The sequence below is a fragment of the Magallana gigas genome, chromosome 7 (genome assembly GCF_963853765.1).
Source record: "Magallana gigas chromosome 7, xbMagGiga1.1, whole genome shotgun sequence".
Taxonomy (NCBI): Eukaryota; Metazoa; Mollusca; class Bivalvia; order Ostreida; family Ostreidae; genus Magallana; species Magallana gigas.
In genome coordinates this window covers 9,497,007-9,523,432 of record NC_088859.1, presented here as the reverse complement: position 1 = coordinate 9,523,432, position 26,426 = coordinate 9,497,007, and the positions used below count along the sequence as shown (strand labels likewise).

At 32.2% G+C, this 26,426-nt stretch overlaps 1 protein-coding gene across 1 annotated transcript; it reads right to left on the bottom strand.

Annotated features, from left to right (window-relative positions):
• Window positions 1–6,267: 6,267 nt before the first annotated feature.
• Window positions 6,268–25,076, bottom strand: LOC105319189 (receptor-type tyrosine-protein phosphatase epsilon). Its single transcript, XM_066066474.1, has 26 exons — window positions 24,946–25,076; window positions 20,295–20,516; window positions 19,757–19,999; window positions 19,486–19,623; window positions 19,251–19,391; window positions 17,217–17,357; window positions 16,865–17,005; window positions 15,507–15,641; window positions 14,920–15,025; window positions 13,674–13,756; window positions 13,413–13,576; window positions 13,222–13,309; window positions 13,017–13,087; window positions 12,859–12,895; window positions 12,672–12,769; window positions 12,411–12,539; window positions 11,086–11,234; window positions 10,853–10,988; window positions 10,459–10,617; window positions 10,086–10,179; window positions 9,764–9,825; window positions 9,062–9,196; window positions 8,781–8,900; window positions 8,530–8,681; window positions 8,223–8,358; window positions 6,268–7,935 (listed from the first exon to the last, which is right to left on the bottom strand). The coding sequence occupies exons 1-26, from the start codon at window positions 25,007–25,009 to the stop codon at window positions 7,864–7,866; spliced, it is 3,216 nt and encodes a 1,071-aa protein (XP_065922546.1). The 5' UTR covers window positions 25,010–25,076; the 3' UTR covers window positions 6,268–7,863.
• Window positions 25,077–26,426: the final 1,350 nt, after the last annotated feature.

The following is a 26,426-nucleotide window of genomic DNA, read 5'->3' as shown; positions in this document are numbered from 1 at the left end:
AAGGGGTTGTAATAAAAACCCCTCACAGGCAATCAACAGAGCAGATAGCAGACTTCGTCTGAACTAGTTATATTATGTTATCTAGCTGATAACCAACTTATACCCAGGAATAATATAGATTATTTTTCTTGGTCAAGTGCAACATTAAATGAACCCAGCCAAATGTATCGTTTATCAGCATCAGACTTCCATCTACCAATACTCTGAATCGCATTTTCCGAGAAACCAACCTTAGATGCATGAGTGGCAGCACCAATTCTGAAGCTGTGACCCTTATATTGTTTTGGATCCAACCCAATATTTTTGATCACTTCATTTAAATTTTTTGGCACAAAGAAATAAGACACCGGACAACCTTCTAAAAACTGGAAAAGAGGGCCAGCAGAATGGCGATAATGTTTTAAATAGTAAAACAATGCATGTACTGGACATTTCTTAATGTTTTTTTATGCTTCTAATGTAATAATCTTTGGCTGTCCATAACTGACTGTTTAAAAAATTTTCAAAACCACTTGCACCTGCTTTAGCTTTACATGAGCTGTCTCAAAATGGACATCTGATATCTGAATGACCTTCTTTGACTGTGTCTTTGATTTTATGCCTTAAGTAACAATGAATGTGCCCGAGTTGAAACTGTTTGATCTCGTGAATTTACAATTGTTTTGCAAAATTTCACCTGTAATTTGAAGACGGGTATCTAGTGATGGACCTCATTTGTAACAACCTCTTAGCAGCTTTTGCACTAATAAAACGTCAATTTAGAGCGTATGTTAACTATACAAATCAACAATATGAATTTTGCATAGTTGGATTAGAACCCTATGAATTTTACATTTTTAATTCGTCTCATTTTTTTATGATTTCTTTTTGTTGATGAAAGTTTACTTTTTTTAAAACTTGATCTGTGCCGATATAGCAATGCCGTGTTCTTTTTTTAAAACTTGATCTGTGCCGATATAGTCAAGATGATTATTATACCCGCACTTTCTAAAGAAAGTTCGGTTATATTGTTGTTACCCTGTTCCGTCCGTCCGTCCGTCCGTCCGTCTGTCACGTTTTACTTTCTCAAATTGCTCTTACATCTTATAAACCAGCAAACTGAACTCTTGGAGTTTGATTTGGGGTGTCATGTTGTTTTGTTAAAAGGTTTCAAAAATTCTCTGGTAGGTCCGGGGGTCAAATAATTGGTAAAAATGACGTTTTTTCACAAAAAACCTTCTTCCTCGAACTCCTCCTACATTTTCAACAGTAGACAAATCACCTCTTGGAATATGTATTAGGGTATCCTATATATGCGCAATAAGGTTTCGGAATTTTCAATTTTGTCCTAGGGGTCATTTAATGGCTGAAAAATAACGTGGTTTTTTTTCCCAAAAAAAAAACTGGTTTAAAAAACGTCATTTTATTTTGGCAGTAGCCAAATGATCTTCTAGAATATGATTGGGGGTGTCATATTGAAGTGTGCTCAGGTTCAAGATTTTTTTTTTATTAAGGGGATCAGTGGGCAACAAAAAATGACTTTTTTTTTTGCAGAAAAGTGTGGTTCCCAGAACTCCTCCTACAACTTTTGGAGTAGCTACGTCATCTCTTGGGATATAATTGGGGCTGTCCTATCGATGTGCAATAAGGTTTTAAAAATTTAAATTTCATCGAGGGAGTCAAACAGTAGCAAAACATTGACGTTTATCACTCCAAAAAACATAGGTCCCAGAACTCCTCTTATGATTTAATGGATAGACACATCATATCTTGGGATATGATAGGGACTGTTCTATAGATGTGTAGTAAGGTTTAAAAAAATTAAATTTCATCCAGGGAGTCAAAAAGTAGCAGAAAATTGACATTTATCACTAAAAAAAAACAACAACAAAGATCCTAGAACTCCTCTTATGATTATATGGATAGACACATAGGGACTGTTCTATAGGGCATTACGGTTTTGAAAAATTAAATTTAACCCTGAGGCCCATTACCTACATACCGTTTGATGCCCTTTACCTTAAAGGATCAAGAATATATATGGTTAAGGGGTGGGGATCTCAACCATTTTCGAGATATTTGTGCACTTCCTGTTCGAGGGGGGTCACGACCACCCCCCGGGCCCATGACCTACATACCGTTTGATGCTCCTCGACACAAGGAACAAGAATATATATGGTTTAAGGGTGGGGATCTCAACTGTTTTGAAAATATTAAGGGACTTGCTGTTCGAGGGGGATCAGAATCACCCACAGGGCCCATGACCTACATAACATTTGATGCCCCTTGATATAAGGAAAAGGAATATATATATATGGTTTAGGGGTCATGAATATAACAGTTTATGAGATATATGGTAATTTCCAATTTCTAGGGGGTGGGGATAACCCCAGGAGTCAGATCTAACAAACCTTATAATTTGCCAGTAACAGTCAATATATGATTATGAAAACCCTATATTATTATCTTTGTCCGTTTTCAATAGAAAACGATTCTTCTACGATTCTTCCCATAAGGTTCAATTTCATTTGGGAGACTTAATAATAAAGATTAAATAGAGATAGGATCATCAAACATCAATAATTTAAAGATAATTGACAATTTCTGATTCTAAAGGGGTCAGGATGACCCCTTAGGGTCATGACTTATATACCATAATGATATGATGCACCATGACCAGAGGAGGAATAATATCTTTGGATTAAGGTGGGAATCCCTATGGTTTTTATATTTGATAATTTCAGGAAGAGCACTTGGGATCATGACCTACATACCATCTGAAATGCCTTGAACAAGAAACAATAATATATGTACATGATAAATGATTCAATTTAAAAACCCAGATATAGATCTATCCACTATGTTTTGTAATACTTCCTACGTACACGTATATATATATATATATATATGTATTAGTTTGTTTTTTGTTCTATACTATTCATGTTCATGACTGTAGTATGGCTTACTTATTTTAAATTACATCAAAAAATTGTCAAATGTATGACTTGGAACCACCACCCCCAAACAAACACAAATAAATATAAACTATCATCCACCGCCCTTCCCCCTGGAAAATGTTTGGATCCGAGTATGTATTCCTCCTCAAATTATAGATAAAATGAAATTTAAAAAACTTGCATTTATTTATGCTTAAAATGAAAATAATCTTACATTTACACTTTTCTTCATTTTTGAATGATCTATAAAAATCAAAATATAATTTGGGGTCTAAAAAGTTTTTTAAACTGGTAAAAAATGTTATTCTTAAAAAAAACCCCACCACATTACACCTTGCATAATTGACAAATTATCTATTGAGATATGATCAGAAGTCATATTTCTGCCTTGGGATCACTAACTCATATTCATCAACAGGTTAAGATAAATAACAATAAATGATTTAAATTATAAATATTTATACTCCACATCCACACCCCCCCAATCAAACCTGGTTCTAAAAATACATTCTTACATGTATACAGTAGCAAATTTTAAATCATTTCTTGAGTGCAATTTTTATATCTCCTGATCCATTTTTGAAATTGCTTCATTTAATTTTTGAGAAAAAATAAACAAAATGTTATTTGCATGTGTATTCGCCTATTTGGGGCAATTGTTAAGTCTCCTAAACAAAGCAGGGTCATCGGCTAGGAATTACCCACATGGATCAAACACTACATATGAATAAGATAAAATACGTTATTATTTCTAGTTCTAGAATATCAGGGCGTCTCCAAGGGGGCATAACCTTATACAATTTGATGCGCAATGACACAAAGAGCAAGAATAAAATTATATGGTTTAGGGATGAGGATCTCAAAAGTTATCAAAATATACAGTCTATCATCATTCCCTATTTCAAAAAGGGGGGGGGGGTGAAGACAACACCTGGGGGTCATGTACTTTACAGCATTTGATGCATCATAATGACATAAGAAGATATTTTGTATTTTCCTGTTTCATGGTGTCAGAACAATCCCATAGGGTCATGGCCTACATTGTATTCGATGCATTATAATACATTAAGAAAGAAAGACCCCTTCCTTCCTATTATAACTAATATAAAGATGATAAGTCTCTACACTTACTTATACATGTAATACAGAAATTTAATACGGAATTGTTACAGGGTCAATATGGGGTCAACTCAATACTGTAAGTCTAACAAATGAAAAAATAATTTTTGCAATTAAAATGACAGAAACTTTACAAATGCGATAGGATAGGTGACGATGATAAACTTATCTAAATATTAATAGATGATGATACATTATGCGAGCAAAGGGGGGTCACTTATTTAGGACGTGAAAGTAATACTTATGTACATACCGGGTATCTCAAAATATTGTGCTTCTATAATACTCACTATACATGTATTATTCTTACCTAAATTGGTCAACATCATAATGATAATCCAATTAGAGCACAATATGAATCCCTTTAGCTGATCACCACAAAACACATGTTTATGCGTGTTAACTAATCCTCTTGTGCATTTGAAAAACACATACGTGTATGTACATCTAATCAAAGAGCTGGGTAAAACTAGTACCAACAATTGAGACCTGTAGACCTGTGTTGTGTACATAATTTCAGACAACGATCAGTTATTTGTAACATGCATGTATTTTTATGACCTATTCTTCAAAACCTTTTTTGCATATGAAAAACACATACATGTATGTATACCACCTGAAACCCATATAATCGAAGAGCTGGGTAAAACTAGTATCCGCAATTGAGACATGTAGACCTGTGTTAAATTATTGTTTACATAACTTCAGACAAAGATCAGTTATTTGTAACATGCATGTATTTTTATGACCTATTCTTCAAAACCCCTTGCATTATTTTATGAGGAAAATAACATTTTTAAGGTGGTACAGGACACCTGCATTTGTGATGTATACTTCCTATTGAAATAAACAATAAAGTATAACTATAATATTTTTCCTCAAAATAATGTAACCTTACGTGTTAGAGCAATTACGGGTTACAGCAATTACATGTCTGTAAGGGCATTGGAGTCCGAGGTCTATTTTTGGTAATTTAACTAGTGATATAAATGAATTTTCATTGGGGGAGGGTCTGGACCCATCACTCCCACCCCTTTTCTAAATCAGTGCACACGATTATGTACATGTAGGCACACAGAAGCAAATCTAAAGCCGGCAACCGCTGCGGAGAGCGGGCATAATTTAATTTTGTTTGGAATAATTATATAGACCAGTATACTTTCTATGACATGAAAAGTTAAAATTATTGAGTAGCTTAAAATTCACATGCAAACAGTTCAACCCCAAATTGCACATAAAGTGCTGCTCATGTGTTATTATCATATGGGAAGGGATCTCATCCTTCAAGTATGAAAATTATAATTCGAACTTGCATGTGGCCTTCATTTTTAATTAAACTGGTACAAAACAGTGTTATTAAGGGGCAAACACTTTGTGCGGGTATTACTGTCTAATGACAGCATCTAGTTTGAATTACATTTCAAATATCACTTTATGTTCTCTGACTATCTAGTATCCATTCAATAGGAAAATCAACACACAGACAAGGTACGTGGGTTTATCATGAAAGCCAGTATCTTATTATATGTAGCTCTTATGTATTTTATTGTATAAACTATTAATTAAACAGAATTTTATGCAGATTTTACAAATTTCAAACAAATTATTTAAAACACTGTAGATTTTAAATCTCAAAACAAGGCAAATATAAAAATATACAAAAATAATTTCATAAATAAATTTATAGAAGCGAATAAGAGATTCGGTTATAATCAATTTGATAAAAACAATCATTAACAAACATAAACTATGTCAGTACTAATGCAAAATGTAGGGATTTATGTTCTGCTTGACATGAAATTACGTGGAAAACAATTGACGATATTCTAACAATATTCACTAAATTCAACAATAAACTAGAGGTACTGTGAGCAAGCTCACAATTTATACCCCCGCTAAGAAAAAAAATCATAACGCGTGTATTTTTGCTATTATAGAAAATATTGGATGAATCTATTTCACTGATCATTTTCTATAAATAACAACTGCTTTATTTTTTAAAACTGTTAATGCTAATAGGAGTAAACAAAACCAATTTCTATCCTTTAATTCCATTTTATTTTAAGTTAACTGTTAATGCATGAGGACATTTGCATCCTTCCTTTAACAACTATGACTCAAATCAAACTCGAATCAAAAGCAATCCACATGTCAAGCAGCCATTTAATATTTAAACATTTTGAATTATTGGTATACTGAGCATGATTTTTTCCACACATTTTTTTTTTCCAAATAAAAATTTCATCGGTGCAGGCCATTTTCAGAAAAACGGGGATGAAAATCTAAAAATTATTTTATGTGGCCTGAGAAGAGCAAGCTTTGTGTCAAATTTTAGCTTCTAATATTTCCATTTATACAGGAAATGACACATACAAAATTTAGCATTTTCGAAACAATGACCTTGAACTTCCTCAATTGACCTTGGGTCAAGGTCATGACCCACCCTTAGGTCATAAGCAATCTTTGTGTGAAGTAAGAACATTCAATGCTTCTCCATAAGGAAGATATGAACCGGACACGAATTTTGCATTTTTTCTGCCAGTGACCTTGACCTTGCACGAATAACCTTGGGTCAAGGTCATGACACACCCTTAGGTCATAAGCAATCTTTGTGTGAAGTAAGAACTTCCAATGTTTCTCCATAAGAAAGATATGGAACAATGACCTTGAACTTCCTCAATTGACCTTAGGTCATGGTCATTACACACCCTTAGGTCATAAGCAATCTTTGTGTGAAGTAAGAACCTCCAATGGTTCTCCATAAGAAAGATATGGACCGGACACAAATTTTGCATTTTTTCTGCCAGTGACCTTGACCTTGCCCGAATGACTTTAGGTCATGGTCATTACATACCCTTAGGTCATAAGCAATCTTTGTGTGAAGTAAGAACTTCCAATGTCAATGTTTCTCTATAAGAAAGATATGGACTGGACACGAATTTTGCATTTTTTCTGCAAGTGACCTTGACCTTGCCCGAATGACCTTAGATCATGGTCATGACACACCCTTAGGTCATAAGCAATCTTTGTGTGAAGTAAAAACCTCCAATGTTTCTCCATAAGAAAGATATTGACCGGACACGAATTTAGCATTTTTTCTGCTCATGACCTTGACCTTGACCTTGCCCGAATGACCTTGCGTTAAGGTCATGACCCACCCTTAGGTCATAAGCAATCTTTGTGTGAAGTAAGAACTTCCAATGTTTCTCCATAAGAAAGATATGAACCGGACACGATTGCACAGACAGACAGACAGACAGACAGACAGACAGACAGACAGACAGACAGACAGACAGACAGACAGACAGACAGACGAACGGACGGACAAGGTGATTCCTATATATCCCCCCCCCCCAAACTTTGTTTGCGGGGGGTATAAAAAACACCTTACAAATAAGCACATAAACAACTACATTTTTTAACAACTAATAATTAAATATACAATAATGGTGTGTAACTAAGATGATACTTTCTAAAATGTGAACTTAACAGCATGAGACAGTTAGGATGTATTTTCATTGAATTAAATTATTCAAAGTTTAAAAGTTAAAGACAAATGCTAAGTTCATCTCAATTAATTCAATGATCAGATATTATTTTACATAAATGAATAGAACACAATTCTGCTTGTAAACACAACACCATTTTCATTTCGATTGAAAAACTCTACTGTTGTATAAAATACATGTATAAGGAAAACTATTTCTTCATCACAGACTGTTCCAGAATCTTGTATAAATGTACTAGATTCTGAATACGAAATGAAATTGTTTTGTTGAATAACACTCCGAAATATTTTCCAAAAAGTTTAAATGTTTGCATACAGAGTGTCATTCTGTAGGTAGTCTGAAATCGTGTCAAAACAAAACTGGTACTCCTCCTAAAACAAAAACAATATAGTTAACACAATGATACTCCTTCTAAAACAAAAGAAAAAACAAATGATACACCTATTAATACAAATATGCTGCTGTCTTGATTCAATTTAAATATCGAACCCATTATATTAATTACTATTCAGAAACGCCTTTGCTGTGATATTGACTGTAATGTTCGATTTCAGCCATCAAATATGTAATACAGAAATTAATTGCATCACAGGTTTTCTGAACATAACGAAATGGAATATACATGACAGCTGAAATGTATAAAACCGTTTGATATTACCAGACTGGACAAGAACTCCGGCCGCCGTGTCTGAAGCTGTCGTGTAATTGTGAATAAATCCACTTCTTCATCAATCATCATTTGTTCTAGGGCGTTAAATACAGCACAGAATGGACCACATCGTTTAGCACCATCGCTGTAAACAACTTAAATAATTTTATTTTTGCTACTCTGATGGGCATTAAGTTGGACGAATCAACTCTTCTACTAAAGTACATATCAAAACAGATACTAAACAGTATCGAATCACTGTTTTGGGATTTGTTTATGATATTAACGAAAGAGCGTATGCTTTAATATATCAAACCTGGAGAGTATAAGTATTCTCCCAGTAGGATGGGTCCTTTCCTCTATTTTGGCCTCTTGAACAAGGTCAATCAGTATTCTTCTACTCTTGCCGTCATACTCATCTTCCCACCCTCTACACTCCAGAACCGCAACTCGCATGCTGCTGCCTCCCTGTAAAGATTGACAAGGATCAATATTATAATATTCTTTGTTCACTCTTTATTGATACTTACTAGTATAATGTATAACTGAGTATGATGTTTGAGAAACCTTTTGCTGTAACGTAATGTTAGTCTTGGTCACATATTTTGCCTGTGTACTCTCAGCCAATTTGATGGTAAAAGGTCCAACAGTTTTTTGTTGACTCTTTGTTGGTAGCCAAAGAGAAGTCTGCAATATGAGATGTGAAATATCTTTTGATTACTGCATGCAGTATAGACACGTTAATCATATGATCATTGTTAGTTTATACTTATTGAAATTGTAATAGTAGCTTTTTTCTTTAAAAGTATACAAAAACCCATTTTCCTTTAAAGAATGCAAGACTGTACTGATTTGACTTCCCCTAGAGGATACAGCGATACGATGGTACATGTATAGTAAGTCTTCACAAGAGTCAGGAAGTGTTCTGTGTAATCCAGTAGAGGAAACTGGGCACTGATGAATCGGTCACATCGTGTAAACGACTGCAATTTAATGAATTTTAAGTATTTAAGAGACACACTTCCAAGTGTTCTTGCTTTGAAAGTTTTATCAACACATGCAGATTAACAAATAATGTTTAAACGGATCATTATTTTTTTTACTAAGAACAGTCGGAGTAAAAATCTTATTGTCATCTCGTAGATATAGGGGGTGATTGTGGTTGTTCCTCTTCAAAAAACAAGAATGCTTGAATTTGCTCAAGAAAACTAGCACTATATACTATGGTACTTGGAGGCAGGTAAAGCCAGATATAATTCAGTAAAGTATTATTTAGTTTAACTATATGAGCTGGTCCTATGATATCGCGGTAGTTAAATCATTTTGTCAAAAAATCTATCAATACAGAAATATTTCCAGAAACTAATGTCAAGCTATTATATACCTCAGTGATGTTCAGTGTGTCTCTGTTTTCTATGTCTAAAAATATCCCGACGTCAAATGTCATTTTCAGCGCGCGCTACTATACGTGAACAGAAATACCGCGATACCATAGAACCCGCGATATGGTAGGAAACAAGTATAAGTATGATAATTGTATATTTCTATACCTGTAAACAGACAGCGTTGTAGTATAGACTTTCTGTTGTGATTGGACATAGGTATCTCTCAACTGCAATCATATGAAACATGCAAAATAATGAGTGAGAAGTACTAGTAACCATCAACAAACATATCAACAAACAAACAAACAAACAAACAAACATATCATCAAACATATCGATGAGATCACCGATAGATATAAGGATCACACCCACATTGAAGAAGAGTAAAGATTGTTGAACAAGGAAAACAGTGAAAAAGAGTTCAAGATTATTTATTGCTTGCCATGAACTTGACACACCATGCATACAGTAGAAGCAGACAACTTACCTGGTAAAACACTTGGAACATAGTTTGCTGAAATGTTCGACATTCCAGATTTATAATCCTCATGTGTATACACTTTTCGAAAGGACAACAGTTCCTAAAAGCGATACAGTAATGTTAGAAACGCAATTTAAAAAGTAGGTTAGTTAATTTAGTTTGTAAAATATCGGCACACACACTTATAAATTGGCTATACACTGATTTAGACTAAAATAAACACATTTTATCTTCCAAAAACAAAAAATAAGCACACACCAAAAAAGCAATTTCCACCAAAATGACAAAATGAATGTCTTACTCAAATCGTTTCTCAGAACTTTAAGTCCAGTTTTATGATACAGACTGTCAAATTACTTTTATTTCAAGGTACATGTACCTCAAACTCCACAGCAAATGGTGATATTTTGGAGACGTCTCCGTGGTTCAAGTAACAAGAGTGATCCTGAAATTCCTTGAGAAAGAAATCTACCGGTACAGCACGGAGTCGTCCTCTGAAAGCCTCAAGTAACGCCATATACACGGTCTTGTATTGATCCTGGTGAAAAAAATTAAAATTCTTCATTATCTTAGCAAAAATAAATCTTTAAAAACATTTTATGATGCTGCTCATTAATATCTCATACCAATTATTTCTTTAAAAGGGATACTTTTTACACTTTAAACCAAACAAATATTCTGGTATTATATATCAATAAAATTTTAAAACCCATCAATTTGAATATGATCTACCCACATTCCTCACCGATATCAAATAATTACAAGTTACTTACTTCCCCTTGTATCATATTCATCCTGTCATTCCTCATCTTCTCTACATACTGAGGTACATTTACTTTTCCAGTTCTCTCCCCTTCCTTATACAGGGCATCTAATGCTATAAAGGTTCCCGTCCTACCTATACCTGCACTGTTTGAATAGAGTAATACATTAAGACACGGTCATAAGATATGCAAACAACCATCTAAGTATATCCATGTAGGAGCATGTTTTACGAGAAAATTACCTGCAGTGTACCACAATGTATCCCATTGGATGATCCTCTACAGTTTTCATCACGTGACGATGGAACACCACTAGACTGAGTGGTTCTGGGACCCCGTGATCTGGCCACTGTGTGTAGTGGAACATGAACACGTCGCGCTCTGTATTCTCCTTAGAAATGAAAAGTAAATTGTAATGGTAAAAAAAAAATGCCAATAAGCAAAATAACCCATCTAAAAAACAATGGCCATCATTGACACAAGTGTAATTAACCAATTTGACGGTATCAGATCTAATACTATGTGAGTCTAAATTTCTTGCAAACATTTTCATTAATGTAGAGGATAATGCCCTCTTCTTTGCTTTCTTGAATTGCACAACATTCACACACGACATGAATGACGAGTGTTTCACTATAAAAGCTGTTCTGCTTTTCTGCCATACAATTTTTAATACGAAAGGTTTCATCACGCCATTTTCAACGAGCAATAGACATGCTGCCACAACAGAAAAAGGTTGATTCGGTATCAGTTTAGTTTAACAATGCTAATATTGTTGTCGAGTCAATTGAAAATAAGAGCTATATTTTCATACAAACATGGTCTCAAACATTAGAATTTGAATTAATCATGTAAGAATTAGAAATTGTTTATTTGCTTTAGCAGTTTTATTAATCATAACGAGATTTCACTGCATTTTTACCGAGTGTTTATCTTTCTTGCTCTTTTTCTTTCTATCAATCGAATGAATATGAACTGATATACAGTTAGATGATTAGCTGTCATAATGACCATGATGTATTGAGAAAACAATCGAAACATATCATGCTGCAAAGAGTGTACAAATGTCCAATATGCAAAACATGTTCAAACATTCATTACTTAATTATTTTATATTATCTTTTACCTTAATTCTGATCGCTGTAACTAGAAACAAGATCGTGACGAAAGAGGCATGTTCTATACTTTTAAAGTGTTTTTTTTTTCAATTGAAACCATCTTTTTCTAAAAGTATGATTTGACTTCTTTGTTTTTTTTTTAAACTTTATTCCCTGTTACAATGCTATTTTTTATATTCCAAAGATCATGTCTCAGTCAACTTGATTTTTATTCGTAAGGTAGTCTATAAGCTTCGCAAATCCATACGTATGTGAAAAACTTGTAATTATACTTCATTGTTTTTGAAAACCGAGAGGAAAAATAAAAACATTCAAGAGAATAATAAAAGAAAAAAATCATCGGAGAATTCAATCCTTGTGACATTAATTTTTATTCTATAGTCAAACTATAAGCTCGACATAGTCTCTAAAAAGCATTAAAGGCTATCAAATAAAGTTGTTTTACATACTGAGTTGTTTTTTATTCGAAGATGTCTGACAACATTTTCAGCATAGGTTTGTTCTTTCTGGCAGCGTACGCTGATGTCCCCTTCCATGTGTTTATCATTGAGGTCCGGCCAATACTTAGCACATTTTTTCTAGAGTAACAATTACAAAAAACTTAGATTACATTTACAATGCAACAATTTAAACAATATATTCCCTAAATCTTCATGACTAAAACACAGACTATATCTCTTTTGTTTCAAACTTATAAAAAATAAACATACAGTCTTGGCTTCACTAATATTTGTGAGACAAACGATGATTCGTGCGTTTTCTTGCCAGACCATTCTCCAGAAATCAGCGATTGTTCTATCCTTTGGTCCTAATTAAAACAATGATATTTAGAAAAAAAAATCTGTCTTTTGATCGGAAAAGGCATAATTATGTTTTCTAGTTTTCGGAATCATTCACCTTGTGTTGCTATGTACTTTTTTTTTCCAAATACATCCTGTTATAAAAAAAACCACAAAGATAAATAAACATCCATGTTTTAAACATTCAAACGGTAATAATATTAAAACCTTCTGTTGTTATTAAGTAAATGAACACGATGTTACACGTCAACTAACCTCGATGTAGTTGGCATTAATGTAGTCCGACTCAGTCATAGAGGAACGGAGAACAACCCGAGAGTGATCATCTTTGAAAAATATATCCTCAAAATATTGATCGACGTTTGTCATATCACGTTCTAATTTATGATGAATAGATACTAAGCAACTGATTACAAGTATAAGAAAAATGTATTAATCAATAAGTCACCAACAAACTTACATGGAAAGATTGTAGTATATCTGTTTTTGGATTTATTTTCTTGTCTTTTCCCTTCAATGCATGAGTGTAACTCTCCTTTTGGAATTGCCTGTATAATTGTATCTAATGAATTAATTCATCAAACGTTTAACTATAAATTATTAAGTTATGGGAATTCTATATGCTGGATATTAATATCTTGTTCAACACACCTTATATTCTTCTTCCATTTTTGTATTTTTGATTTCAAAAAGATATTTTGTCAAACCATTCAAGTTTTGAGAATCTTTTGATATCAATCTTTTACTTTTTTCTTTCGTATTTGAATTTGAAACGTCATTTTGGATTCCGGCCTTAACAACTGGCTTTTCCTTACCTGTAGATTGAATACAATTAATTTAACAATTTCTTAAAAATAGTTTATATTTAATTATACATATGTTTTAAAAAATTACAAATTCATAGACATCTACTTTTGATCAATGTTTCATCCATTGCTGAAAATCCCATTGTCTCATCCCTTTCATCAGCCTTATTACTTTTATTTCGTCTCTGCCTGTAACGTAAATCCAAAACTCAATATATTTGTATAGACAATGTTAAATATATTCCAATGGCTTTCAAATTGCTTTAAAAATGAAATATCGACTAAAGTTGATGACTAGATGTTATATCCCTCACTTTGGAATCAGTTCTAAAATTACATTTGTTTCCCTTTCTTTATTTCCATAAACGTTGCTCTAGTACTTGCATAGGAATAATTATCATAATTTAGGAACTTAGAATTTTAAAACTTCGAAGTAAAATGAATTGCATCACTGTCATAATCCTTTGAAAAAAAATTAAAATTCTCTAAAGGATTACGTTTACTTATTCCACTAGTAAGAACGAAAAATAACTTATTGTACATTATAGCCCTACTACTGGGTGCTATTTTTTTTCAAATAACTACGCCAGTTAGCTACTTTTTATGCTATGACCTCTGAATTTTCATCGAAAAATCCCTCAAAATCATAAACCCTTATCAAGTTTTTCTTTCCATTAATATTATCACAAGGAACAAATTCGAGAGTGGAAAACAGTAAAATTTTGCGGTTTTAGTTTGACGTATTTATATTAATTCAACATCGAAGTTAAAGACTTAAATGTATTCTGAGATCCTTTCATCATTTTCTAAATTTTACACACTAATAATTCATTGTCGAAAATCACCCATATTGTCTTTATTTGTTGGTTTCATATTTGCATATTATCTGAAATAATACAGTCACGATATTATATTAACACAAAAGAATTTAAAATGGTACACTCCCCCCCCCCCCTACTGAACTTTTGCGATTGTATTTCATCAAAAACTTTATTTAGTGAAATAAAATAATAGTCAAAATTTACTGTATCAAATATAAATCTTTCTTTGTAATTGCATATCTTCCTCAAATTAAGAATATATCTAGTAAAATCGACAGTTGTTTATAAAACTGTTATTTTCTTTAAACAATATTTTACTTCTGATAATAAACTTTAAAATCAAATCCAGAGTGAAGGCAATCCTTATTATTTAGATATTTTGAGTCGCTTTTCATTGAAATGAGTTCAGGGGGCTTTGAAAATATTAGTATTAAGAAAAAGATGAGGACAAAGTCAACGACAGACGCCGGACAAATTATGATCAAATAAAATTCTATTATGATAGAATATGCAAGTTGCATGAATATTTACCTTAATACATACAAAATGACACCAAATAAAATTAAGAGAAAAACAGCAGCTCCAAGTGATCCTATAACTACTTCAAAGTGTGAATCAGCGGTTTGTGGTTCTAAATCTACAAAAATTAAATTATTTTACATTAAGAAAAACGAGAAATCAGCAGATGCCAAGATAGGAAGCAGAAATGTTGTTTTCCCATGACTGATTATCTAAACATTTTATTACTTATTACAACTATTACTCTTTTTTCTTCACGTGAGTACTGTTGTTTTATCAATACTAGTATTAAGTGAACGGCATTTTTTTTGGCAATAATTGAAAGTAATCAACCGGATTGCTTTTTTTAAAAAATATAAATATATTAATCGAAGTTAAGTCTATGCAAATATTGCTATCTTTCAATCATTATTTCAATTTAAATCATTAAATCATTAAAATATAAATGGAAATTCACAGGTTCGACACAAATAATTTTTGATACAAGTGACAAATAATTTGAGGTATGATATTTATTTGCAGAATCAAAGATTCTAGAAGAAAGAATTTTTTTGTATATCCATTTTTGTTGTTGCACAAAATCGTTTGATGCACTTAACTGTTCTTGTCACACCTTGGTCCTTCATTTGAAAATGTGCATCCATTGGTACAGTTCATGTCACATTTTCTGTCTATACAACCTTTGCTGCATTTCGTACTACAATTCATTCCATAAGCATCCATAGAGCAACCTACTAAATAATAGTGTTTTATCTATGAAGTCTTAGCAAAAACAATTTAATTACATCTTATTGTTAAATTATCAGATAGTTCCAGGTAAATGAAATGAATTAAAACAATCGTAAAAACAGTTCATAAGCAATGAAAATATATCAAGTAAGTTATAGCCTAAGCCTCAGATCTTTATCTAAGAGAGTAGACATATTTGGCGTATATGCATTACTTGTTCCCAGAACTTGTTTCAAACTCTATTGATTAAAATAATTTTGAAACGAAAAGGTCTTCATAATATTTTGCAGTAATCTCTTTGTGATTTTGCAAATCAATAAATAGTCAGAGAATTGCTTATTGCTTTTTAAGGGTAAAAACCCATTGATCTTAAGACTTCAAAGTATATACACGTGATCTTAATGGGATGAAGTTTCATTTCAGGATGTCGATTTGGGTTTTTTTGTGGAAAAACTACAAAAGCATATTTTTTACCATATGTAACTTACACCAACTCTAGTTTATTTGCAAAGTTTCAAGAAAATCGCACGTTTGGTTCTTTTTATGGACCATCTTAAAATACAGGTACATTTACTATAGGAAAATTATCATTTTCCGCAATTCGAAGCAAATTGAAAAAATCTACAATAGCTTTTTTCTCAAATTGTAATATGTAATATGTCATTAGAAATATCATTTTCTACCTTAAAAATGAAAGACGATTAATTCTACCGCCTGGTTTTTAGTGGGGCGTTATCTCAAAGTATCAAAATTAAGAATATTTTGCTATATATTTGGAATATTACAAATGTAGATTAGAATGTTGGATTCCTTTTAAAAAATAAGAAGAATGGTCCCGAGGATAGCATTATTCTGCATATAGATTTTCAATGGCGTAAGTTGTTTGCTTTTTCTTTAATGTTATTTCTTATAACGCATACCTAAAAAGCTACATTTTATCATTACGTCATAAAAGCACGATGGCAACACTCACCTATCGTACAACGGAAAAATCGTGTAAGAAATAAAATTTCCGTAAGTAATATACATATTTTATCTGGATTTTGTTCGTTGTGTTCAATTTTATAAATAATAATTATAGAAAAAAATCATTAAAAGTATATATACACTGTATTTTATTAGAATGCAAAAAACCGTGCGCAATGAAAACTAAAGTCGGCCTCCTTAATTAACGCATGCAATGATGCAATGAATTAATTGATAAAATAAAAATTGATAACATTCATACTTTTGTTGCAGAAAGGCTCTTCATATCCCGAAGCACAACCACTATCACAGTGCCCAGTTGTTGAATTGCAAGGACCGTTATCTAGACAGTGTCCACTGCACTGATTGCTACAATCTTTACCAAACGTTCCGATTTCACAACCTGTCAGCAATTACAACATATTATATAAACTTATAATAAACGACGTTTTAAACGTAATTTTAATTATAATTATATATTTTCTATTTTACCACTTTACACTCTGCAAATTTCAGTTATATATCCTTAAACATTTGATTATAAATCTGATATATTGATTTTAAACTCAATGTAATTAATCAATTAAATAATAAAAAATTGAAAACACGCATACTTTTGTTGCAAAAAGGTTCTACATATCCTGAATCACATCCATCATCACAGTGCCCAGTTGTTGAATTGCATGGATTGTTATCTAGACAGTTTCCACTGCACTGGTTGCTGCAACCTTTACCAAACATTCCAACTACACAACCTGTATTCAACATTACATTTTAATCGTTATAGATATTCATATTTGCTATCTCATTGAAGGGAACTAAAACAGGCATTTGGCTTAACAAACTAAAATGTCTGTATCTTCTTTTGCAGCCTCTCCGTTAAAGAGCCATTAAAGCCAAATATCATCTTCTTGGTTATTTTTAAAACACAGTTAAACATAGAAGTAGAAGTCATGCATGTGCTGAAAGTATGTATTGTATTACGGTAGTAATGAGCTGGCATTAGCGTATTATAGTAATAAAGAATTCAAAATTATAACATACCTACTCGAACTATTATACAATAATTGCTGTTTTGAGGTCAATACACTGGTTTAGCTACCCAAGAAGTACAATATTAATCGAGCCAAAGGCGAATCGTACTGATCGTAAAAACAACAATAATTGTTTCATTGTATTATTCAGCTACGGATTTATACAGAAATGTCAAATTGAGTGTTGTCAGGCGAAAATGTTAATTATGAAGCAATACCTAAACAAAATGAAAAGCGCGGTATTTCAACGGATGATCTAGTTTAAGTCCATTGTAGAGAAAATCAAATTATTTAATGACTTCCAAGGTCACGTGCTGGTGAATATAACATTCCATTTTTTTTTCAGGATTGTTGGATATAATCCAATCAGAGAGCTAGGGATTAAGCAATCATATAATAATAAATTTTATTTGCGTCACGTTATTTTGAGCGACAACAATCGTCATACAATAGAAGTAATGTAAATGAACCGTCGAAAGAATGAATCCTCTGATCATCGAAATTCGATCCTCGTAATTTAAAAGAATCAAATTAAAGATTTCCTACGTATTATACCTCATAATGTTCTACATATTATGCCTTCAAACATTGAGGTCTTTTAAATTCAAATTCACTATTGAATTCACGACAGTGTAATTGGGCATTACCTCGAATACTACAGCAGGGGTATGTTGTTCACATCGATTTCTTATAAATTTTAAAGCACACTTTTATTTTGAGATACTTTATTCTGTATGAGCGCATTGCTCTTTCAAGTTATCGTAAATATGGTCAATGAAAATATTTTTATTAATCATTCACAAAGAAAGAAAGAAAGAAAGAAATTGAAACGCTCATGTGTTCATGTGTTTTTTTTAATTAAAAAGTTCTTGTCTCTATAGTAAAAGTAGGTGTTTAACAAATTTTGATCCGTCTTAACCTCATGAATAACAAAGCCCTGAACACGTGACACAAATTTATCCACATATATACGATTTGAGCACACGTATACAACATCAAAACATTTCATAAATATCCTACTATTTTTGGGTAAAGTTCGATGCATCGGATAAGGAGAACCCTATCGTATATTGGTACAGTCAATGCAAGTCTGGAGCACGCTTAATGGGTAGCTTTTCGCAAATTGCATCAGTGCTTTGGTACATTGGACTTTAGAGATATGCAGACAAAGTACTTCAAAGTCAATTTATATTCGAAAGTGTTTTTATCCAATAATACCTGAGAATATTAAATCTTTAAATTTGAAAAATCAATCAATCAAGATATTAGTATAATTCAATCGGCGTCTATCAAACATGTTTTACACAGTTCTCCGTGATACCCAAAATTGCAGCCAGTGTCGCAATTTCCGGTCGTTCTATTACACGTAATGTATTTTTTATGAACTTTTTGATATTGAAATAAAAAAACATATGAAAGCTTTAACAGAAAATGAAAAAAATTAAAGTTGTAAATTCTATCTTGATCTTTAATGCATAAATAATATGCATTAAATAATTACTGTTAATGTGTTTAGAATTGCATATGCATAGAAATATGCATTAAATTGTTATGTAATCTGCTTATAAACAATGTTTTGTTAATACTGTTAATATTGTTGAATATTTTGGGAACCTTTTGTACAGTTTGATCCAGTCCAACCATCACCACATTCATTGTCACACAAACCACTGGTGTGATTACAACCGACGCTGTCTTTACAATGTCCAACACACTTTGATTCACACTGTAGACCAAACTGTCCTGCAGGGCATGCTTTGTTAAAAATATTAAAATATATTGATAATAAAATATGAAGAGCTTCATTATGTGGATTCAGGGTTTTTTTTTTTTTTTTTTTATAAATTACTTTTGTCACAGTGTACTCCTAGCCATCCAGGTGTGCAGCTTAAACAGGTTCCGTTAATGATATCACATCTACGTTCCTGACAGTTGTCTGGACAGACTTTATCACAGTTTTCTCCATAAACGTCAGAAGAGGAACAACCTTTTTACAGATTACAAGTATATAGGTGCTGATAATATCATGGTGAAAAATTGAATAAAATATATTTAAAATACTTAAAATTATTTAAATTGTCTGTAAAACAGTTGAAAAGGGGATAAAGATAGGTATGTACCTGTAACTGTTACTTCACACAGCTCTGTAAAAACTGGCGATACTTCATAACCAATAGGATAGGTTGTTCCAGGTATTCTTTCATTGTAAAAGATAACGTAACGTCCATGTGTTATACAGTTTGTGTTGAAATCTAGGGGAGGTAGCTGAGGTCCGTCCTTGTAACACAGGTGTCCCATATGTCGATTAGTTGTGTTGGACACATACAAGGAAAACCCGGCAAAACGACCCCTCTGTCTCGTGGCTTTTAAATGATTTATGACGATAAACAAAGTGAAGGAGCGAATAATGAATTTGAAATAATCAACATCAAATGATTTTTAACACAGGTTAATTCAGCATTGTCAGGTGTTTTGATTTAACTTTTCTTTTTATGTTTTTAATGTATCAAGTAATTAAAAAAAGGGTATGAATGATAAATATGATAACTGTTAATGGGAAATCTTATAGGTACAAATGGATTTCCAAATTCAATTAAGGTTAAAATTTTATCGATTATGACCTTGTGATAAAAACATGTTGATTGTTTAAGTACTTACTATACCCTTTATAGTCCTTGAACTGTATCCTGATATTAACTACATTGTATATACTTCCGAGATCTACATACCACCAGGTACTCCTATTGGGCGCGGAAGTTCCAATATCTTCCATCCTGGCACAGGTTTGTATGTCTCTATCAACAGCGTTATTAGCATCACACGACTGGCAACCAGTGAATGTTTTGTATTGCCGTGCGACCTTATTCGCTGATAAATCATCTGTTAAGGAATTAATTTGCACACTACTTAAAAAAAAAAATACAAAAGTTGTGTATACAAGAATCATTGAGAACTGGAAGTACTACAGTTTGAATTTTTTTTACACTTACACTTGTTTGTTAACATTAGGCTAATAACTACATTATCTTGATATTAACTACATTGTATGTACTTCCGAGATCTACCTGCTAAAGGCTAATAACTACAAGACTGATTTTGTTTAAAGTTAATTAGTATGTGAGACAGGGATGGGGTAATGGTAATTTGTAATGGTAATTGAGTGTAATTAATTACAAATTTTGATGTAATTGAAAGTAATGTGTAATTGGCCAAATTTTCAATTACATGTAATGGTAATTTAATTAATTACTTTCAAAAAAGGCATGTAATTCCAGTTACTTTTCAATTACTTTCAATTACACACTGATGTACATATAAATATCAAGCTGTCCACTACCCATTTTTCCCCACACTAAGAATGGTACAAGGTCAAGTTCGAAGAGTAGTTAAAAAGCATTGAACTATTATTATATATATCATACTAAATATTTTTCAAAATGGATTTTTTCAGTGATTCAATATTTAATGATAAGTTTCCCAAATTTAATTCGGTACATGTATTTGATGATTGGTTTTTGCTTAAAAAAAACTTGTTTTCCTTCTTATTAGAATAATTAGTGTGTCAATTGTCCTGAGTTAGTTTAAAACATCATTGTTTAATTTACAAACAAAATCAGTGTTATCAAAATTATAGAAACTATCAAGTCATGCTTTGTAATTGATAGCCTTAAATACACAGTGCTAAAATGCATGGCTTCAAATGGGTGTTAAGTTTTTGGTGCCTAACATGTCCACAGGGTGTGTTCCCTTATTGCTAACATTTTGATAATTAGGTAGAGAACAACAGGTGTGAATTGTGTTTTAATAACAATTAAAGTCTGCACTCTACCTGAGATTAACCTGCAACATGTACTTTGGCATTGTATTTACAAAGAAAAAAAATAGTGTTTAACTAGACTCTTGTTGCTATAGCAACAAAAAGGTCTTCCGTTCCTCAAGTATTAATCTGTACAAAACATCCATTTATCTTGTAAACAGAAAATGGATATAATATTGACTGTACAGGGATTCCCCCAAAAATAAACAAAACAAAAAGACAAAATGTCAATTTTGGAGTACTTCCTATGACGACCGGAAGTTAGGCCGGATCATACAGAACATAATAAACATATCTTCATACATTGTTTTGTCTTTCCTCAAAGTTTGTATGTTCAAGTTTTTGTTAATTTGTTGTTAATATCTCGTTGAGAAAAGGTTTTTGTCTCGGGACCGGAAACGAACAAATGGAAGTGATTAAAGAAATTGAAAGTACATATTTTAGTACATTTACCTACGATACTTTACTGTTCATCACATTGAGTAAAATGTTTAAAAAAATCTAAAGTTAAAAATAAAAACTTCTTTTGTTTTAACGCTTCGTAGTGAGAACCGGAAGTGACTTACGACTAAATGAAACCTCTTGAACACATGTTCAATCAAATGTTCATTATCCATACAAGTTTTTTGTCTTGATCTCTCACAGTTTCTGAGCTCTTGTGGGTACTTTGTTTTTTAAAAAGAAGGCTACCTGAGATATTTAAGAGTTCTCACCGGAAGTAGCTAAAACGTTATCCTATGCTAAATAACTAACATATTTTTAAAAAAATCAAAATTCGGTGTACTTCCTGTGTCGACCGGAAGTTACGCTGGATAAAACAAAATAGCGTTAACACATGTACAAGTATAAGTCTATCATCCTACAAAGTTTGGTTGTTCAAGTCGTCACCGTTTTTGAGATCTCGTCGAAATTAGGATTTTAGTCTCGGGACAGGAAACGGACAAACGGAAGTGCTCAATGAAAATTTAATTTATTATTTCATGTTTACTTGCCTATCTCAGATTATTATTTATCAAAGTAACTGAAACTATCGAATGAAAACAGTTAAACTGAAAAACAACTTGATTTGTTTGAACTCTTCCCGTGTGGACCGGAAATGACGGAAGACAAAATGAAACTGATTAAACACATCTTCAATCAAATGTCTATCATCCGTGAAAGTTCCTTGCTTTGATCACTTTTAGTTTCTGAGATCTCGTGGGAACAAAATGTGGTTTAAAAAAGCTACCTGAGATAATTGAGTTATCTCACCGGAAGTAGAATTTTTTTGTTGATATAATATCGCATAGATAACTTATGTATAGATTTGTACTTATATATTTATTATATGGAAAAGTAATTCAATGCTTAAAAATAATTATTTTTAAAGTGCTTCCGGTGACGACCGGAAGTTACGCCGAACAAAACAAAATAGTTTAAACACATCTACAACTATAGGTCTATCATCTCACAAAGTTTGGATGTCCAAGGGCTTGCCGATTCTGAGATCTCGAGGGAACAAGGTTTTTCGATGCGGGACAGGAAACGGACGACCGGAGATGAATTTTTAAAAAATTTAAAAAACGGCTCGAGATATTGTCATTCTCTCTCATCCCTGAAAATTTCAGGGAAATCTATCAAGCCATCTCTGAGAAATTCTGCCGACAAAAAAGGGGGAAAAAAAAAAGAAAGAAACAAAGAAAAAACACTACAATCACTATAAGGTCTTCCGTTGGAAACGGAAGACCTTAAAAATGCAAAGGGGAAAGTTTTCATATAACAGTTTTGCATGCAGGAAGTATTTTAGTTGACATTATAGGTGTAGGTTAGGGTATATGACTTTTAAATGTTAATTGAATATCAAGGTGGTATGGGACACCTCCATATTGTGACTACCAGTGCCTGCGTATTGAAATAAACAATTAAACCAAAATATTTTTTCTTTCCAAAAATTGTAACTTATCAGAGTAGTTAGCAAATTCTAAAATAGTGAAATTTTTTTGATTATGAGGAAATTTTATTCATATTATAGACATACCTCCTGAAATGTTTATGTGTTGTAGATAAATCATGGTTTTAGTAAATTTTGATGAAAATGTAATTTGTAATTTAATTAATTACTTCTGCAAAGTAATTGTAATTTAATTAATTACATTTGAAAACTCTTGTAATGGTTATGGTAATTTAATTGAAGAATCTAAGCAAGTAATTGTAATTTAATTAATTACTTTCCATTGTAATTGACCCCATCCCTGATGTGAGATACTGATTAACTGATATAAATCAAGACTTTTTTTATAAAACCGAATATTTTATCAATTCACAACAAACAGAAAAAGAAACAGAGCACCATGACATGTGACTTAACATTTACACAGTGAGCCCAAGTTGATCTTGTAACGTACCGAGCTACTTGTACTGCCAGGGGAAGGGTTCGTGCCTGGTCTTTTCCAGGGTTTTGGGTGTACACTTACAAAGTCTTAAAATATCTCCGCTCTACCATAAAGACCAAAAAAGTCAAGGAGCCCGTCGGAGAACATTTTAATACAAGTGGCCACAAATGATAAGACATGGCAGTATTGGTTATTGGCCATAATCCTAATTGGACAGACGCGGAGAGGAAAAGCTAGGAAAAGTTCTGGATGCACAGACTCAAATCATTCAGACCTGATGGCATGAACAAACAAATGGACTTCACTAAAATGAACGTCTCATAGCCATACATCACCTGACACCCACATAGTAATTTCATCAAATCTGTCAACTGCGCCTCTTTCATTTATTAGTTCCTTTACTACCTTTTATTTGTTAATAATTTTTTTTATAATTTTATTTATTTATTTATTTTCTATTTAATTTTATCTCTTTCTAATCAAAATTCAAGTCTATAACATAAGTGCCGTACGAGTTAACAACGGGGATTCAAATTTTCATTTATTAACTCGGACGTTAATTTTAATTAGCTAATTAACTTAAATAGGCGTGAAGTTGGCAGTCGATTGATTACTTTAGAGCGATTGGCGACAGTATCACAACCTTCTTTAAGAATGTGAACAAATGATGTGTATAATGTAGCTATTCTTTTTCATAGGTTCTAAAGTAGTTTAGTAGTAGCTTTAGATTTTGTTTTCTTTGTTTTTTACTCATGTAATTTATTTTTTGGTCCTGAAGAAGGGACGGGTTGTCCCGAAAATTTGACAATTTCTATTGTTCGTGTCGTTAGCTATTTTTAGTGCTTTATATATTCAGTTTACTGGCCTAGTATCTATATATTACATCCGACACTTTAAAGATGCCTAGTGTTGTTGATTCTATTCAGTGTTATATATATATATATATATATAATATATATATATATATATATATATATATATATATATATATATATATATATATAATTGACAATATCCAATGCAAGGAATAGCATGGCATTTTTATGAAATAAAGCGAAAGTAAACAAACACTGCTTACGTTCAGAGTTGTATATTATATACGAAAGAAATGTTTACTTACCATAGCCCTTAGTTACAATAAAAGTCAGGAATGTCCAATTCATCCACAGAGTTTTTAGGAGCATGTCAAACTTTCATAATTTTCAAAAAAAAAATTTCTAAACGATTTTGTAATGTAAAGGTGAACCAGGAAGTTTTTTGAAATTCTAGATAAGGCGGTATGTTTTGGTCATCTATCAATATGTTTTGAATGATTAATCTTAATAAAAAAATAAGGTCCCCGGCTACATTGCAAACGCTCCTTTATGATAAATTCATGACCAGATAAATTTTTATCTCTGCTATATCAAAAATATATAACATGTCTTAACGTTCATTAAGCTTATGCAAGTATTGACATAGTTTTCCTCAATAATACAAATAACTGTTTAGAAACTAGATAGCAAATGCGGCAATTAAAATTATATCTGCCGCATGGAATACGCTAAAGAAGTGGACACACTTCCTAAACCTGCAATCTGATGGCCGACTTTGTACGTGTTTTAAATCATAACTCGTAAACAATTTTAAACAGTCGTGTGACCGCAACAGGGTATACAGGTATATGTGTGTATATTATACATGTGTATGCTTATTTCAATTATTCTAGGAACAGCCAGCCTTGCCATAAATGTTGATCGGCGTCTCAAGCTGACGAAATTTTGAAAAGTCACTTAATTTTCCGTTTCGTGGATTAATGTGTGTATTGTCTTAAGGTTAAACTTTTGATATTTCAGATATTTACGTAATTGTATTTTATTTGCTTACAATTAAATAGTCGTAAGTATACACTTTTAATTTTTTATTAAATCCTGTTTTATAAATTTGCGCAGCAAAGTTTTTTTTAAAATTTACATTCAAAACAATGAATTGACATGGAGTTGCACCCCCTACTTTTTATTGAAAATAAGGAAATAAGCAATGAAATTGAAACTACCCCCCCCGGATTAGGATTTTCAGAATTTTGGAAAGTGTACCCCCTTTTTTGAATGAGTCTGTCCCCCCATTCAAAAACGATGCTAGGTGCCTGTACGACGAAACAAACCATTACGTTCACAAATCGATTCGTGCCGTGCAAAACCAAAACATACTATCTAAAAAGCGTACACAACCGAACCGTTCAACTAGTGAAGTAGGAGGTTTCAAGGTCTATATAATATAAAGTCCCGACATCTCTTTTATAATTTCTATTTCATTTTGAAGAAATCATTTTAAACAATGGTCTAGAAAGAAACAATTACATAAAATGTGAGATTTACATTTGAATCTTGTCATTATACATACAGAAAACTCTTTTATTTTTAATTTAGAATGCTATAAGAACGGCATTTTATTCTCATAAAACTAACCTCATACATACTGTTGAAAATTTTACGTCCTTTAACTGCTTGTACACCGTTAATGTTTATTTATGGAAAAATGATGTTTTAGCCAAAGAGCAATAATCATTTGCATAAGAAATCATTGAGGCATTGGCACATCAAATGTTGTCAAAAGTTTATT